The 18761-nt window shown below is 45.0% G+C and overlaps 2 protein-coding genes across 2 annotated transcripts; both read left to right on the top strand.

Moving 5' to 3' along the window:
• The first annotated feature begins 1179 nt into the window (after nucleotides 1-1179).
• On the top strand, nucleotides 1180-6505 carry LOC142765090 (uncharacterized). The gene is made up of 2 exons (XM_075865656.1): nucleotides 1180-1642; nucleotides 5878-6505. The coding sequence occupies exons 1-2, from the start codon at nucleotides 1190-1192 to the stop codon at nucleotides 6097-6099; spliced, it is 675 nt and encodes a 224-aa protein (XP_075721771.1). The 5' UTR covers nucleotides 1180-1189; the 3' UTR covers nucleotides 6100-6505.
• Nucleotides 6506-10433: 3928 nt separating this feature from the next.
• Nucleotides 10434-18761, top strand: LOC142765768 (uncharacterized). The gene is made up of 2 exons (XM_075867381.1): nucleotides 10434-10963; nucleotides 18326-18761. Exons 1-2 carry the CDS (start codon nucleotides 10870-10872, stop codon nucleotides 18718-18720), a joined length of 489 nt encoding a protein of 162 aa, XP_075723496.1. The 5' UTR covers nucleotides 10434-10869; the 3' UTR covers nucleotides 18721-18761.

Genomic DNA, 18761 nt, shown 5'->3' with positions numbered 1-18761 from the left:
ACGGATGGATGGATGGATGGATGGATGGATGGATGGATGGATGGATGGATGGATGGATGGATGGATCGATGGATGGATGGATGGATGGATGGATGGATGGATGGATGGATGGATGGATGGATGGATGGATGGATGGATGGATGGATGGATGGATGGATGGATGGATGGATAGATGGATGGATGGATGGATGGACGGACGTCCATCCATCCATCCAGCTCTACCAGCTCTACCAGCTCGTGCCCCCGTTTTGGAGCTACTTCTCCAAAACGGGGGCACGAGCTGGTAGTGTAAGTAGCTTATGGAAGAAGACCAGATTTGGATATGCATCCATTTGTAAAAGTCTATAGCATTATCGCCAGGGCTTCGCGTAGTTTTCCGTGAGGAGGGGGATATACCCTCCTGCTTAAGTAAAAGTGCTGCGTTAGCTCATGGTATATGACGTGGGTTGATCTCTATTGTCCAACGTCGTAGGCTGGGGAGAACCACCGTAGGCGCGGAACGTCGTACCTGTTGATTTATTTAATATGCATTGCTAATGAAAAAAGCATCATTTTGGAGCATCTAAGTGAGCACCCAATTTTATACATCGTTTATAATGTTTTATTCTATAGCCTGTATGATACTAAAATTCTATACAACTTTACAAGACCACTCAGTTCTAGGTCAATACCCCACAGTGGGTGTGAGCCATAGAAGAAAGTGAACAAGAACAATCTCAGGTGGTGTCTACAGATATAATCTTCATTATTCTAAAGCTGCACAATATTTTATAAAACCACTAAATTCTTGGCCAATCCCCCACTGTGGGTATGCCCAACGGACAATAGTGTGCCTTTTTTATATACAATATTGGTCATGGACCTACAATTACCTCTGTCTCAAATCACATCTGATAGCCTGCATCGATCCTTGCTCAGATATACTTCTATTTCGATTTTTGCCTTTTCTTTCTATATATATTTTTTCAGTCCAAAATTACTTTGCGTCTGTAAAACCATAAACCTTTTAGTTAAAGATCCTGCCACCCGGTTCTTGGCCGATCCCCCTTTGTGGGTGTGCGCCAGAATAACAAGTATCATCAGCAGCAACAGCATCAGCATCATCATTATCAGGTGAATAAGAATAAGAACAAGTATTCATCATCAAGGTATCAATAAGGACAACGTCGACGACATGCCTGTTCCTGCAATGGACGCCGCCGGCGCGATTGCTAATTCGGATATGCGAAACGCGGCCAATGAGAACAACCCCGGCTCATTTAGAGATGATGAACAGGTGCCGACGCTCGGCATTGCAGATGCAGCGATTGCTACCGTGAACGAATCCTGGCAAGAAATGAGAAAAGCTCCAAACGCTGCAATCCGAGACGACACCGACGAAGGGGCGTCGGTGGACGATGAAGAAATGCGCGCGTTGGCGCTTGGCGCGATTGCGAATGGTAATTTTTTGCAGGGACAGGAAGAGGAGGTGGACGCCGAGATACAAGACGGCGACGTTGAGGCATCAGACGACAGCGACGACGATCAAGATGATGTGACCGAGCTGCTCTATGCTGAGCTCTACCGCTTGCTCTACGAAATGTGCCTGATCCTGGGGTCACTGGTCATCGCCGTTTCTTCTGCTGTTGCCATATATCGGGTGGTGAGTGAATGATCGTCATACCTGCTGCCACGAGCATTGTCGAAATCGGGCCAATGTGTCTTGTATATGACACCAGCCTAGATGAGTCGCTGATGACACGTCACTGCTCGAGCAACGCCTGCTAAATAAAACGTAAAGCAAGTATTAACTGAATGAACAGCCCCACCTGTATGCGAAACGAGAGAGGCTATTGCTATGGTAAGGACCGTTTTCCGTTCCCTTTTGCGGAACTACGTGTCATGCTCTGTTTCAAAGGAAATAGAGGGAGAAAAAGATTGAAAGAGGATGAGATGAGGTAAGGTGGGAAGATCATTGCTCGTGATTCAGAGCAGAGATACCTCGAGGGCCTTGCGCTCTGTATTTTGTGGTGCTCTTGTCTCTGCATGACGGCCTGCGCTTCCATCTCTTCTTTAGCTCCCCTCCCACCTGTTAGATATGCCGCGTTCTTTTACCGGTTGCTGAGATAAGCGTCCCCCCCCCCCCCCAAGCCCCTCACTATACACAGCAGCTTACAGTTTACTCGCCACTGAACAGCGCCATGTATTATGAAAGAACAGACAGATGTGGTACAAATAGGCGAGGGGATGGGTTGTGAAGAAAGTTACATTCTCTCCCGCTAAAGAGATTCTTGAGTAGCGTGCGAAGCAGCGAATGTGTCGACTTAAAAGTTCCGTTCATCGCGGGCACCTGACCCGATGTTAAGGCGTCTTTGCAAGTGGATCACTTCATGAATTCACAGTAGCTTCTGGTGCTGTTACTCGTCCCCAACTCTTGTTGGAGCATGCCACGCGGGATCACGTGGGTTCATCGCGCGTCTGCAGAATCTCGTTCCCCGACGCCATCGCGTGATTACTGAGGGAGTGTAAGAGGGAGAGGCCACACCGTTTTATAACCAGCCCCTTACACTGGCCGGAATGCGGTAGCGCGTGATCGCATTCTGGCAGTGATTGGACCAGCTGTTGCTCATGCGCAGTAAGGGTGGTCACGCCGCACACCGGATTGAACTCCACCATAAGCCGGCACTTGCCATGCGCCCCCTTCCACGCTGCACCAGCGTTTCCTCTTTCCACCGTCCCTTCGCAATGCAACAAAGCTTTGCAAACCCTCCCCCCCCCCCCCCGCCCAGGGCAAAATACTGCCGCAGCACCCATGGATCTGTAATCGCACTCCATACGAATTGAAACATGCTGTTTGTGGCCAAATCGATGCAAGCACAGGACAGTGGCACCGATATATAAAACAATCGGTTACATATAAGCACTCTTTCAACTGCTGGTACTTCAACAAACCCAGTTTCATGTTTACTGGTGTTACGATGTGAGCAGGGGCCCCTTCAGCCATGGCGACCATGTTGTAACTCATATTGAGCGCCATCGTACATAAACAAAGGCCACCACAGGAAAGCGCCCCCCCCCCCCCATTCCCTCTAGTACCAGTTAATACTCCACTGTACTGCAGTAACACGCGCCGCCCCACAAGAGGGATTTGCTCTCTGGATTTCGTGCCGACCAGTTGTGCCTCCGCGATCTCTGACGACAGCGCCGTTCTAGTCGACTGGTTCGCCCTACGCCATCTCCTGCCGCCGACAAGCGCTCTCGCTGAGTGGTGCCCGGTCCTCGGACTCCTGTGACCGTGTCCATCTTTCCTATATTCTCCTTACTTCTCAGTGTCGCTGTCTCTGCGCCTCGCTCTCTCCTTCCTCTCTCTATCTCTTTACCTTTTAATCCTATCCTTTCAATTTCTCCTTCACCCCCATCCCTCGTGAGCTACTGTTGAGGTGTCGAACTCTGAGGCAGACAGTTACGGGGCTCACTTTTCTCTTCTTTTCTCTTTAATAATCACATAAGAGTGCAGATAGACCATTCTTTTGTGTCGATTGCAGGAGACGTCTCTAAACTGGTGGTCCGAACAAGCGGCCAGTGGCCGCGTTTTGCTGCCCGGCGAAGTATTTCCCTGTCTGAAATGGCGGGCCCATGGTTTCCTGGCCATGAACCTGATCATGGCCATTGTTGGGATCCTGGGCGCGATGTTCCGAAACTTGCGTCTCCTCTTGCTTTTCATCTTCGCGGAGGCGTCGATGATTCCGGCCCCTTTCGTCTTTGCCATCTGCTGCCTCCTGCCGCACTCCTTGAGCTGTTACGTAAGCCACGCGACCCACATTGTTTCATCGTCGTCATAGAGATTGCTTATGAACCCCAATTACGTCAGTTACTTCAAACACGTACGCAACACCATCAGTAAACTCACAGTGAAGGAAGACGGCGTTGCTATAATACAGCGGCGGATAGGCTACGTTTATACCGACATACGCCAACAGTAGCAAGCAGTAGCCTACATTTAACCGAGGTTAGCCACCGTATAGACAACGCCATCTTGTATAAGCCGCCACTGGCCAGACTGCTTAATCGTGCATGGGCTGCTTTGTGTCTGTTACAAGATGTATTCTGCTGGAATTATCCTCGTAGCCTTTTGTGAAAGCGAACATACGAATTTTCATCGACCTGCCATGGTGGTTTAGTGGCATTTGTGCTCGATTTGCTGACCCTCAGGTCACGGGATTGAATCGCGACCGTGGCAGCTGAATTTTTGATGAACGCAAGAACGCTTGAGGCCCGTGTTCTTAGATTTACGTGCACGTAAAGGTCCCCGTGTGGCTGGAATTTCCTGAGTCCTCCACTACGGCGTCTCTCATAACCACGTCATGGTTTTGGGGTGTTAAACCTCGACAATTATTATTATTATTATTAATATTATTATTATTATTATTATTATTATTATTATTATTATTATTATTATTATTATTATTATTATTATTATTATTATTATTATTATTATTATTATTATTATTATTATTATTATTATTGTTGTTGTTGTTGTTGTTGTTGTTGTTGTTGTTGTTGTTGTTGTTGTTGTTGTTGTTGTTGTTGTTGAATTTTGATCATAACAATGACAAATTTATTATGTGTGCATTACTTAATGGGGCCCTGCAACGAAATACCAAGTAACCATGGAATTTCTTGATGGCCTCACTAATAGGCCACCGCCACTACTTGTAGAATCTTACTTGGGTGTTAGCGGGAAAAGACCAGGTCGAAGAAAAGAAAATACACACACGCACATACACTGGCGCTACGGACAACAACAACGTTCATTTCAATCACCAAGCCGACTAATATACGTATTTTTGCACATGACAGGTACGTGACCACCTGGAAGAAAACTCGAAAAAAATATGAAAAATCAACAACATGACAACATGACAGGGCTGGAAACTTTCTACGACAAAGTTTAACGCGCTTATGGGTATCCTGTATCAAGACAGCTCTTAGCACATGCGCAAGTAGCCTAGTTCCTTCTTACTCAACGACTGTGACATTTCACTAACACAGCTTTCACCGAAATAGTCTACCTGTACAGCTGCGATGACTAATCTAGTGATTTCCCTTGTAGAATCCATCACGTAAAAGCGGAATTGGAGATCTGTGCGCAGGCTGCAATTACTTTCTTCTCTCGTCCCGGTGAGACCGTTAAAAAGCTAAGCTAAACAGGGAGTGGTGGTACGGGGAGGGGGGGGGGGGGATGTTACGTCACGCGCACGTCATGACCTCTTTCACGTTTCTCTTCATGCGCGCGAGCCTCCGCCTGCGCGCACATGAAGGCTCCCTATGTCGTACGAACTAGCCCTAGCAACCACTTTAGCTGATTTACTACAACTATCGTGCTCCCACATTAAAGCACTTGAGAGCATTACCGCGAATGACAGGTCGACAGCCATCGTAAAACTCATTTTCACAAAGCTATTCGAATAATGTTTTAGCTTGGGTGGTTGGTACTTACCAAAGACGTAGGCAGATATTTTTATAGGGTGGGGGGAAATCTTTATTTATTAGGGAAGCGGGGAAACTATATGATCATATTTTGTTCTGTGTGATATGGCGAAAAAAATTAGGGGGGGGGGGCCGGATTCGGTGTGCCACCCCCTGGCTACGCCACTGGTATACATGCTTAGACGAATGCAGCGCCACTTCGACGAAGACAGGAGACACATTTAACTGGTTGTAAGTAAGTCGGCTCTTTATTTTATGTTTCTTCTCTCTCCGTGCTAGTCGGGATGCATTCGTCCGAGTTGGTTCACAAATAGCCTTCTCTTGCGGTGTCCACACATCACTTGATTATGCCGCCAAAAAGAAAAGAAAAAAAAACCTAATTTCAGTCCGCTTTGCGATATATTGCAGATATATCCGAACTCCTTCCAGTACTTCCTCTTCGTCGCTTGGGAAGGCAACAGCCGGTCACTGTGGATACCAATGCTCTGCGCCAGTCCACTGATTGTGGCCTGCTTCGTGTGTGCAGCACAGCTGCACGACGCTGTGGAGATTGAACTGCAGGCGCGGGCGCTCATGGCTGCGGTGCGGGAACGATGGGACCGTCGCCACATCCATCGTCGGCGTGGCTAGACTCGCAAGGACGCCGACGTCCCTTCCTCCCCCGCGTCACGTCCTTGTCGTCCTCAAGAAGCTGATCTACTATCCTCGTGAAATGTTGGGAAGCTGCTGTCCATCTCTGTCGTTGTTGGCGTGCCCGACTAACGAAAGTACTTTTGAAGTATTCCGTACTTCACTTACATCTGTCCGTGGCTGTCCTCTATTGAGGGGCACCTGCCACCATTGATCAACAGAGGTGTACAGCGTGTCGAGTATTCTGGTATACGGGAGAAAGTTTGCGCAATATCGGATTACTGGACATTCGTCTCGGCGTATTACGGCCTTTTTGTCTAACCGCAACTGCAATACATTTATTTCGTGCCCGCGTATGTGTGTGTCACGAGGGCGGTAATCCGGGTTAGTTGATTGTGATCGTAAAAACAGCACCTAAAGTGAATGGGCAAAAAGTAGCCATGAAACAGCAACAATTCGCCCAACTTTCAGTAATCTTGCTTTTCCTTTCTTTGTCAAGAAAAGATTAAAGCTGATTTCCAAGCTTGCCCATCAAGTCAACTTTCACACACGGCAGCGAGAGCAGAGACGTGATTAGCTATCTTGCTGGCAAACTTTGTTTGTACTTTAGTTCAGATCGTCTAGAATTCAGGCACCTGCCAGCATAAGCGTGCGCAGGGTTCCTCGCCAGAGAGAGAGAGAAAGAGAGAGAGGAGGTCATCGCAGTACCTCCTCTATTATGCTACTGTATGGCGCAGACTGCGCCTTGAGGTCCGACTCAGTAAATGACTGGGGGATGGATGAATTTCCGCACGTACAGTATTTCTGTATGTTCCTTGTGGCATCATCGCTGCGAATAGTGTCTTTCTGGGGGGCAAAAATAGTGGGCTCAAAAGTTTCACCGTCAAGAGTTGAATGCGATAGCAATGTCCTAATGTCCTGTTCCTAGAGCGTACTTCCGATACTTCGAACACTTAGTGCATGAAACCTTTCGAAGTTGTTATGCACCCACTACGGGGCCTTAAGGGAATAGTCGCAGTATATAGCGTGTGTGCCTGTCTTTGTAGTGGGTGACCGGCTTCAAACCACGAAGTCAATATGATAATCACATGTTCTGGCACCTGATGGCAATGTACTGTGCGCTTGTACCACGCATTATTGCTGCAATATTCCATGTGAATAAGGATGAAGGCTGCAATATTAAGCATAGTAACCCAATCACAAGGTGCGCTAAACACGTGGTACATCACATACCCCTTTTCTGTGGAGCGGCATACGTGGGACAAACGGGAAGATGTCGCAACGTGCGTCGGCTAGAACATCGTCAAAAAACGAAAAAAAAAATGTGGAGATGGTTTTTCGGTGCAACAGCTAGTGTTCTAAATGTGGCTGCACTCACATCTTCGACGGCACTACCGTAATAGCTATCACGTCATGTGAGAAAAAAAAAGGTTGATTATTGAAGCAGCACCAACTGAAGAAAAAAAAAAGTGATTAGCAAACCTTCTGTAACGCTATATCCACAAAGGAGTTATCATTCTTGAGGCGAGCGAACTCCCTTGCACGCTTTTCTTAACACTGAGTAAATGATTACGTGTTATCATGGTCGGAGGACGCTTTCGACAGCATGCACTCGCGCATGGGCAATTCTGCATATTTATACTCGTATGTTCCTTCGAAATAAAATTCAGTTGTTAGTCAGCGCTTCTTTTTTTTATTGCGACAAAGACTTGCCTTTAAGGCATAATATTTTCGTTAAATGTGTGTTGATAGGCCAGTGTTGTGTATGAAGTGAAGTATACGTCTTGTGGAATCTGTTTTCATGTATCCAGTGGTTGTAACTGGCTGTGTCGCTGTAGCGAAGGCCGGATTGAGCGAGGTGACGGGAGCGTTCTGGCTGCAGCCCCTCACATGTCCATAAATGATTTGATTTGTGGGGTTTAACGTCCCAAAATCACCACTTGATAATCACATGTCCATAAAATGTGCTACGTATCTGCTTGCATCGCAGGAGTGGGACAATATACACACAGGTCTTCGGGTGTCCTTTTTTCGTCCGTGTCTCGTGCGCTGTGAGCTAATATGGATTATTAAGCGCACACCAAGGCTCCCTATTCTCATAAGTGTGGGTGGTGGTGGTGTGGTACTCAAAGCGTTCTCTGGCCCAACGTGCTATGGTAACGTTAGCGGGGCTTGCGTGTCGTCATTGTTGGGAGCACCCGTTGCGCTTTAGTGCCTGCTCGTGTGGATCGTGCCGATAAAAAATCTTGAATCTACACATTACACTGTGAGTGTCGTCGAAAGACGATAGTCTTGCGTCTGGAGAGAGTGAACAAAACGTTTATTTGATGTTCTGCGCAAGAAAATCGGTGAATGGTATTCTGGAGGCGCTGCGTTAGAGTGCCTCGAGCGTGTAGCGGAAGCGAACAAGCGCATCTAGGCACGTTAGACACGAGCGCCATCTGGCAGTTATCTTCGAAAACGAAGGCGTGCGCGACCGCGGAGAAAGATGCGCACCAGTCTCGGAGGTGATAATGTGTAGAATGCAAAGCGACGGGCAGGTGCCACCACCGTATCGTCGTAGCAAAGCATTGGAAACACCTTGTTGAGCATCGCTTTGGACTGTCAGCGCAGCGCGATAAACGCTACAGTCTTTATAGTTACCTGTGTGCGCCTCTTCTAGAATAAAGGCAGACATACAAAACATATACGTGTTGTCATGGCGCCTCGGATATGCGCAATATTTGTTTTTTTTTAAATTAACAATTGCACAATTATTAAAGCTAAACCTTGAGCAATATTGGTGGGTGCTGTGGATGGGGTTGGCCGTTTGGTGCCGCTTGGGGTACCGTTAGGGCGGACAAAAAGACAAATGTACAGACAGACGGACCGATTTATTTCCGTCGAAGGTCCCCAAGAAAGACTATCGTCTTTAAAGGAGAAGCAGTGCCGAACGCTTTGTCCCAGAGTCTCATGTAGCTCATCAATCGTGAGCGCCACGTACGGCGCCCGGCATGGCGAAGAGGCGGACAGACTGGACAGCATGGAGTACCTTTCCTTCCTCCGTGCTGGACAGACTCGCACTAGTGCTTCGCTCCGGGTTGCCGCACGGGCTACCCGTATGGGCCAAAAGCGTCGCTGTACGCCGCGCCGAAGATTGACTACCTCCGAAAGAAGTGGGAGCGGCACCGTCACAGGAAAGATAAAGCTTTCAGCATTTCATTCACAGTGTGCGCGCACCACTTTGAACCGCGCATTTCGTTCTGCGTGACTATTTTCCCGTCATAAATGGCAACGGAGTGCCGATTCCGAGAGGAATCCGCACGTCCGCGTCGCAAAAAGGGTGCAGGTGCAAGTTTCGCAAAATCCGGTGCCTCAAAAGTCATTTTACGTTACGCAGAGTTTGGGTGCTATTGATTTACCAGCACATTCACTACCAGAAATGTGCAAATAATGAGTACTAATTGGATGTGTAAAATTGTGTGTGGATATAGCAGCGCCGATAACAAAAAAATTTGCATTGCGTGACGAAAATGCACGGCAACCATGGATGGCAACTCTAGGTTGTAGTGGCGCCACCTCGTAGCAGCCTTGCGAAAACGGGCTGCCTGTGCGAAGCTGTTCGTGCCCAAAGCTACTTCTAGTTAGAGTGACCTAGAATCTAGTAACATTGGTTTGTGCCACTAGATAACTACATCTCTTCTAGTTCCCTTAGTTTCCTCCTCTGTATGTAGCAGCCACCTCTAGTTTAGTTTTATGAATCACTCAATAGATAGCGCTGTATGTATATGTTTCGGGGTATCATAGAACTAGATGGCGTTAGTAGTGTTCACAATATAGAGTTACTGTATATGCTACTTTTAGGTAGCATGTAAAGTAATTCTAGCACAATATATCCGCGAAGTGAATGGTGATGAGTGCGGTGAAGCGTCCGTCCGTGTGTCCATCCATCCTTCCGCTCGCCCATCCATCCATCCATCCGTGCTTCCGTGCATGGGTCCGTCCGTCTATCTGCCCATCCATGCTTCCGTCCATCCGTCTGCGTTCATCTTTCCACCCGTGTGTCCAGCCGTCCATGTTTCCATCCTTCCTCTGTGTTTCCATCCGTCCGTCCATGTGTCCATCCGTACATGCACATCGCCCCACTCATGATCACACAGTCCGTGAACATGCTGTGATTTGTTTTGTTTTTTAGATTGTTACGGCGCAGCCCATAGCATAACATGTCCACTGTTTTTGGTGTGTTTAGGTGGTGGGCCTTTCCTAGGCCCTGACTGTGTCGTTCGGGTTTTTTGGTTTCGGTTCCGGTTTCAGAGTTTGATTTTTTTTTTTTTTGGTCTTTTAGAGGGCGTTGTACAATTGATAACTAAGTATTACGGCTAGGTGGTGGTAGCCGCCGCCCAATCTAAAGGGTATAGCAACTGGTATAGGTGTTCTGTGGTACAAGTACAACCATAGAGTATGTTACTAGTTACTCTATGGCACAGCCACGTACAGCCATATCAATCCATTCCGACGCTTGTGTTACTTGTGTACAAATTGTGCACAAAAGAGAGATTCCGCCCAGGTCTCGGCTGTGTCACTTTCTACTTCTTTCCGGCCCGCGCTTCGGGCGTCGTTCGTCGCGTCCGACGCGCGATACAACACTGACTTTCCATTTGTGGCACTCGCAATACTGCGTCGCTGGAAGTTTTTTTTTTTTTCCAAAAGTTCCCACGCAGCGGCACGTTGTTTCGCGTGGGGTTAGATTCTGCGCTGTACGCAGTTGCTCCAACCGCGCAAGACGCAAGCATGACGCAAGCTCAATGTCCAGAGGTTTCAGCAAAAGTGAAACTAGGACAGTGTGCGAAGTCAACGGGGCTGTCGTCAAAGCGTGGAATTCATCGTGAGTACCTGTACGAATCGGCGTCGCATTACCGAGTTCGCGGGATGCACTGCCCGCACTGCTCCAACCATAGAGTGTCTGTAACTCTATGGCTCCAACGTGTGAACAGCGCGCCTTGCCGAGGTCTGCTATGCACGTGCAGTGCGCGCTCACAACTTCTCCGTCGGCCGTCGACCATCAGTAGCCACGCAGCAGCGACTTTCCTTTGAATGCTTGTGAGTGGCGAACGTGCAACGCAACGGTAAGATAATTCGCTGCTTAGCTTGCGCGATCAAACTCTACGAGAACAACCCCTGGCGCGCGCGAAAAACACGAGGTGTTTGTCATATCGGCCATACCATGCTGAATGCGCCTGTTCTCGTCCGATCACGAGCAACACCTGTTGTTTGTCAAGTTGGTGCATTACATCATGAAAATATATCCAGCCAAAAAAAAATAATAACACAGGAAATGGAGAAGACAGGAAAGCGGCTTGACTTATTTTTTTTTTTTAATGGTCTATAATAAGTGTTGTCACTTTAGCTATTTTGGAGACAGATCTAGCTACTTTTTGACTCTGCTGGCTACCGAAAATTTGATTTAGCTGCAAATAGCTAGTCTAGCACTTTTTTTTTCAGAATTTAGCTTATTATCTAGCTATTTTGGCTAACTCTAGCTGTAGTGTTATGATATTTGTTTTGATTATTGGTGCTGGGGGAGAAATACTTGTACATATATATGTGAAACCTAACAGGCATTCCATCCAAAAAAAAAAAGCATGGGGGACAGTGCTCCTGTTTTTGAACCATAGGTTTTGTCAATAACTAAAGGGAACTAAACAGGAAAAAAACAATGTAATTGGGCCGACAAAACGCGGGAGTTTTCATCCAGTTTAATTCTGCTTAATTTGCAACAAAATATCATGGCACACATGCACACACACACATAAAGCAAGATACCACAAATGCAGCTTGCCAAGTGATGTGGCTTGGAAATCGCCACAATAGCGTCATACTGCAATGCACGGAAAAGGTGATGCTCTGCCAATAGCCGATATCATCCAGTATATGCACCGCAGGAGTGAAGGACGTTTACCGCCACAGCTTCATGCTTGTGCTGCCCTTTTACGATTTTCAAGGGAGAGTCCTTCGTACGTTTGTTTACGATTAGATAGTGCAGATTCTCAAGTTTTTTTGTTAGTTTCTTTGATACGTGCTTTAATTTAAACTCATTTCCAGCTTTTTCACCAGCTGAGACGTCAAAGGTAGCCATTATTTCAGGATGAGTGATAGTAATTGGATGAAAATGATAAGGGATTGAAGACACAATCGCTTCAGTGACACAGGAGTTTAAGGAAGGAAATCATTCACCCGGTGGCGGGCGGAGCTTATTCCCATAACAGCTTGACCTTTTTGTCACCTGACCTGCATGCATCTTGAATGCACCTTGGAATACATTGATATCTTGGTAAATCACTAAATAAAACAATAAAAATGATCCATTGCTCTTCCAATGCATTGTTTCATTCGGGTCTCCTCCTCAGTGCTGATTTTTCAGAAATTATTCGAAATACATATTCGGTTCTATTATGCATTAATTGATTCCTCACTAAATGTTTTTGAATATTTGCACACCCATAAATTTACAAAGCTCTGGTGCATTCCCAGCTCATCTTTGATGAGCTCACAAACCTTGGCACTTTGCTTAAACTACCCCTGCCCTAAATTATTGGAAGCAAAAGTAGGGACACTTTTTTCTTCGTTCTTTTATGTTCTGCATAGTTGCGTGCAAAAAAAAAAAAGCATTACGTTATAGGTCTGTTTAGACTGTGAAATAACACAACTGCCAGTAGATTCGTTGCACATATAGAATATGTCTAAAGGTGCTTGAAAAACTAATTTAGCTACTTTTTTAGCTCCTTCATAGATTTTTTTAGCTATTTCTAGCTACTTTTTCACTGAAATCTAGCCATTTTCGGTCTCCGACATTTGGCAACATTAGCCTGGTTCTCTTTGCCTTAAATCTGCCTTGACAAAGTGTTAGGAGCATATGTGAGACAAGCTTTAGGGCCTATATCGACAGTCTGCAAAATGCCGGCTTTCCCAGATCTGTGTTGTCTTCTGTTGCAGAAGCTTTGCTATTGTGTTTTTTACACCAAGGGAACTGGGATGTTTATGCGTACGCACCAGGCAAAAGAAGCCGCATTGTGAGGCGAAGCATGGGCACACTTTTGTGAAATGTGTTGTTCACACTGTGTATGTAATACGACTGACTTTTGGAATGATTTACATAGGCCAAACGGGTCGTTGTGCGAACATTAGGGCCTGGAAACATCTTATATCATTCAAGAAAGGAGCAGGCTTGAATTTGGCCGGCCGTTCATTGTGAACAGTGCAAATGTAAGCCAGTGCTTAACAATATCAGGATTGGGGGCAGAATCCACAAAAAAATGGCACGTGAAATACTTGAACCATTTCACATTGCAAAGAATGGTGAGACTTGTTGCAGTGATATGGCTCTGTGGCAATGTGCAGGAAGGAAAAAAGATTTCCTGTAATATTTTTTAGAATCTTCAGTGAATAATACGGTGAAGGTTACATGCAGTGATTTTGTGTTAGTTTATTGTAGTTTGCATTTTTTGTGAAGAGATTGTAACATGACCGCATGAGTGCATGTATAACCTTGAGCCTCGCATTCGTGAATGAGCAGTTGGTAGTCTAACTGCTTTCATGTTTTCTTCTTTGTTTCACGTGTTGGTTCCTTTTTTGGCTGGGTATATTTCTTTGATGTCTGTATAACTTTGCTACCAATCGACTGAACATGTAGCGGCAAGAAAGTGCGATGGACTGGTCGATTAATTCCTTTCCCTATTGCTATTTTTTTTTTTTGGTATCTGGAAAAAAACGCCCAGTTGATGGCTTGTCGTACATTATGTACAGCCTACTTCTGCAATGAGAACAGCGAACTTCGCCCTTGGTTGCTCTTCGAGACCGTAGTGGTTTAAAGCAATCATCTAGGGCTAGGGCCGAACCAAACCAGGGGACGTAATTATATTAGCCTACAATGATTTTGGGCGCATTAATCGCTCCAGCGTCATCTAGTTGTACCGCATCCGTATGCCTGAGCGCCATCGTAGGTGCACCCAACGTTAGAATCGGTAAAGCTCTTTGACGGGTTCCTGTTGCTTCGGTCACACTCTCACTGTCTGATAGTGGATCTCAAGGCGCCCAGAAAGGCTTCTTGGTGATCTGCTTGGTTTTGTACTTGCCATCGTCAGCAGACTCGCCCACGACGCTGTTGGAATGGCCGATGCCGAAGACGTTGGCCTGCAAGATAGCATCAAAGGCTGTCATGATGGCTGCTTTGTGTGAAACGTTATCAACCTGTGACATCCTTGCAGCGAGCAGACATGTGTCAGACTGGTCACCGCAAGAATGCTTTTCGTATCAATGGATTGTGGTTCAGTCGGCTTCAGATCTCTGGCCAGATGTGCCTACTCATAGTCAAGCAAATGAGGATGACTCCACGGTGATTTACAGTGAAGTGAGCTCCACCGGGGAGGAAGTAGTCAGCTCCTAGGGATCATATCGAGGGGTAGGACTTTGAAGACTGGAAAGCCAGCAAGGAATTCGCTCCTAGGTTGTTTAAAAATGCAGTTTGAGAGCACCAACGGGCAACCACTGGGGCCATGCAGGGGAGTCTCAAGGCGAAAGTGGAGAGTGCTGATGCATGGCAGCAGCACTCTGGATCAACAGCGTCAATACACTGTTCAGCGTTGTGCTGCGGGTGCACCAGAACTGTCAGCTGGCTGATTCCGATGAAGAAAACTAGCTACACTGTTAGAAGCTATCACGGTTGGTACTGTGGGGCTTGATCATGACATATTGTTATGGGAAGTTGATTCGCCCACCTCCCTTTGAAATGGCGGTGACAACAATACAAGTTCTGTTTTCAGAGGAGGGTTAGTTGCCTAGCGTGCCTGTCCAAGAACTGCGGCGTGATCATGCAGTGTGAAGTCAGGGTGTTGCAATGAATTATTTTTGTTTTGCTTTTAGCTTCTTTCAGCCGATAAAAGTTCAATTTCTATTTCTGTTCTACAGCAAAAAAAGAAAATGTTCTGGCAGTTCGTAATGATCTTTATCGATGTAAAAAAGTATAAATTTTGCTATAATGATAACATACTATCGATAAAAATTTTAACTTTCTTCATTATTGACTTACCATTTTTTTCTAGCTGGCTGAATGCTTTTACTTTTAAAGAGTGAACATTGTTTCAGAAGCAGCATAATATCAAGCGTAGTCTCGGATATACAACACCACTGTTCTGATAAAACAAGCTTCAGAACTGACAGAGTCCCTTTTATGATGGCATATGAGGCTCACTTGTATTAACACGAACAGCTTTGGTTGCCAGTCTTTCTCTTTTTCCACAAAATTTCAACAAATTTTTTTCTTTTGGAATTCTGGCTTTAGGCAAACGCTATCACTGTCTCCTGAGATATGCATTCATGATCATTTTGTTTAGCTCGGTTGTTCCAGATTGGCAACTTTTCTTTTAAACGTAATCCCAACAAAAAATAAATACTTCAGTCCCACTCCAGAATGAAATAATACACAGTGCATTGGTAAGTTTTTTGTTGTGTTCAAATGTACCTATTTTTTTCCGTATTTTTGTCTCAGTTCTTGTTCCATTTTGACAACCTGTGCACTGCTGCAGCCTCAAGGAGGTTCTGCTTCTTCGCTCCATCCTTTCTATCAGGGGTCGTGCTAGCGGGATGCACGGGTAGGTCAGTTTCGTAGCGGCATGACGTTATCTTTGAGCAATTGCAGCTGGGAATTGTTATGCTTGATGTTGTGGTGTCATGTTTCATTCCATGAGTATGGTACATGAAAAGCACGACAGCATCATCTTGCTGAGTAAAGTACGCTTTAGATTTGATGCGTAAATGTGAAGCTTAGCATGTAGCTCTGATTTCAGAAAATAGTGCTCATAAAAGGTGAAATGTGAGTGCACAGGTGACAAAAAAAAGCTCTCATTCTGTTGATAGTAAATAGCAGGCTATTTGTGTTCAGAGTCGTAAATACTCTGAACACAAATAGCCACCGGAAGATCGTGAATTAGTCTTAAAAACATGCTTAGCTTAGAATTGAAATTCACTCCTTCAATGCAATCATGTGGTAGCAAGGCCTGCTTTCATTCTTATATTGTTCACCTGTTGCTAATATCTTATTTTTCTTTCTCTCCTTAGGTTCATGTCGCCAAATATCAGAGGACCCCGAGGCTACTTAGGTTTATTACGTCACATCATGAACTCTTGCCTTTAACTTTTTTTGAATATTTCATCTTGCTATTTATTTATGGTCATATTTTATCATGTCGAAGCAGTGCAGCCGATACTACTTTTCTTCCACACAATTTGATTTCTTTTTTTTTGTGATGCTCATGTATTTGTGATCTCTCCTGTCTAGCACAGTCACTGTCTGGAACATGATTTTAATTATTTTGTTGTTTAGGTATTCAAAAGAGTGGAGCTGATTGTTATTAAGTGTTGAAGTATCGCAGGCATTAGTTAGGATTAGCACTGGTGCATGACTGAAAATATTTCTGTAGAGTTGTCCTTGATTGCAGTGGTTATGATTGAAATGTATTTCTTATTATGTTGAGCCCTTTGGAGTATGCATCCCCTTACTCTTGGAACCTTATCGGTCAGGGCATATGTGCATACCTTGTTCTGCATTGTCCTATTCAGAATAGCATGCATTCATGGAGAATATTAAGACAATGAGGCAACTGTACAGAATACGAAATTGTTTTTGTTATGTAAGTAGAATTGTGCATCATGAACTTGGTCATCTAACAATACCATATATGTGGGTCTTGCGAGAAAATGTGAAGTGTTGACCTCTGGGCTTTCTTCCTGCATATGCCATGGAGGCATTTACATGACAGTGACAGAACTTGTGTTTCAATGTTATTTATTTTTAATAATTTTGACATATTATTATCAATAGATGCAGTGGCTACACTTCAATTAGGGCCAAATACAAAAGCACTCACCTACTTGTGTTTATGTACACATTAGGAAAATCCTAGGTTTCATCAAGGTAATAGAATCTTTTTTTTTTTTAATGTCAGCCCTTAAGCATAAAAGAAATTTCTGCACTACTGCCTGATCGCGGTGCTGCACCCTAGAACATTCAACTTAAATTCATTTTCTGTTGAGAAACGAAAAGCAATGCTTGAGTAACCTGTCTTGCAACCTTTTTCATGCGCAGCTTCAGAACCTTTTCTCCATCTAGAGACTACGGACACTGAGAAGCCGGATTGGGGACGGTATTACCGTTGCATCATCTGCAGCTTCGAAACTGACAATGCCATCAGTATTAAGCGACACTTCAGGATTCATATGGTCGAGCGATCATTCAAATGCCGTTTTGTTCTCAGATCTTTGGACTTAGTTGTATGCTGAGTGTATCGGGGAACAAAAGGGTTTAATGGACATCATAGTCGAAATCAAGAATAATAGATGGTCATGGGCAATACTGCTATTGAGTTCTGGAGAATCTCGCAAGGTGGTGCAAGGGCTGTGAAAGGGAAAGAGGACAACCACTTATTTGTAGCACGAAGCCACAATGAAATCCATACGGATTTATCAGAAGAACATGCTTTTTAGTTGCAGAAAAATTCATCCTCAGACCAGGACAAATTTTTTGGCAACGAAAAATTTGTCCTAGTCCTTAACCCTAATGGCAGTTAGGCACATTGGTGTCTCTTGTAGCCATTTGTATCTTACATCAGTGTCTCTTGTAAAGCCATTCGGCTGTATCACCCTCAGCTTTCAACTTTAGTGTTGAAAAGATAATCTCTTGCTCTTTCTTAGTTGTCCTAATCTATATGGTTGTAGCATACTTTCCACTATACTTTCATGTGAGGAATGCTTGTAATTTATCACATACAGCCTGCACATTTATGTGCATGGTTATACAGTACATGGACTGAAGGATGTTAAGCTATATTAGGATATTGCAGTGAGAGATTGAGCAAATACATTAGCTTATTAAGGGTAACAGTGTGACACATGCTCGTATATAAACGTAGTCATCTTGAATAGGCTTGTACTAATATTCTAATGAATATTACTGTATTCAAACCCACTACGATTCGAATTGAAATTATTCAAAATTTCTAAGTATTCTATATCAACGCACAGATACATAAATGTCTGCCGGTGATCCCCTGTAAAAGTGGCTTCACTGCATTTAAGAGTGCTAAGTCGTAAAAACACTTGCTTATAAAAATTCAGAAGCAGCTTTCTTTTCAAATAAAAAGCAACGCTTCATTAGCCTGCCTTGTTTTTTTTTTTTTTTTTTTTCTACATGCAGCGTCGGGTTCTTTGATCTCTCCTGCAACCACTGATATGGACAAGCCACGTCGGAGATGCCGTTACCACTGCAACTTGTGCGACTACAAGAGTGATAAGGGGTGTGACCTGATACGACACATGAGGGTTCACACAGGCGAGCGGCCGTTTAACTGCCACCTGTGTCCCGAAGGCTTCTCGCGAAAAAGCACATTGAAAGATCACCTGTGCACTCATACAGGAGAACGACCGCATAAGTGCCACCTATGTCCCCAAGGCTTCGCAAGTCAATCCACACTGAAGCAGCACCTGCGCACTCACACAGGAGAGCGACCCTATAAGTGCCCTTCATGCCCCCAGAGGTTTAAGTTTCGGACAGATCGGAAGCGGCACATGCATCAGCATGAACTCCACTGATCATTTGAATGCTATTTCTACTGTGCGAGGTTTATTATTTA

The sequence above is a fragment of the Rhipicephalus microplus genome, chromosome 6, assembly GCF_043290135.1.
Source record: "Rhipicephalus microplus isolate Deutch F79 chromosome 6, USDA_Rmic, whole genome shotgun sequence".
In the NCBI taxonomy this organism is placed as follows: Eukaryota; Metazoa; Arthropoda; class Arachnida; order Ixodida; family Ixodidae; genus Rhipicephalus; species Rhipicephalus microplus.
The sequence above is the reverse complement of the archived record's forward strand: the minus strand, read 5'-3'. Positions and strand labels throughout refer to the sequence as shown.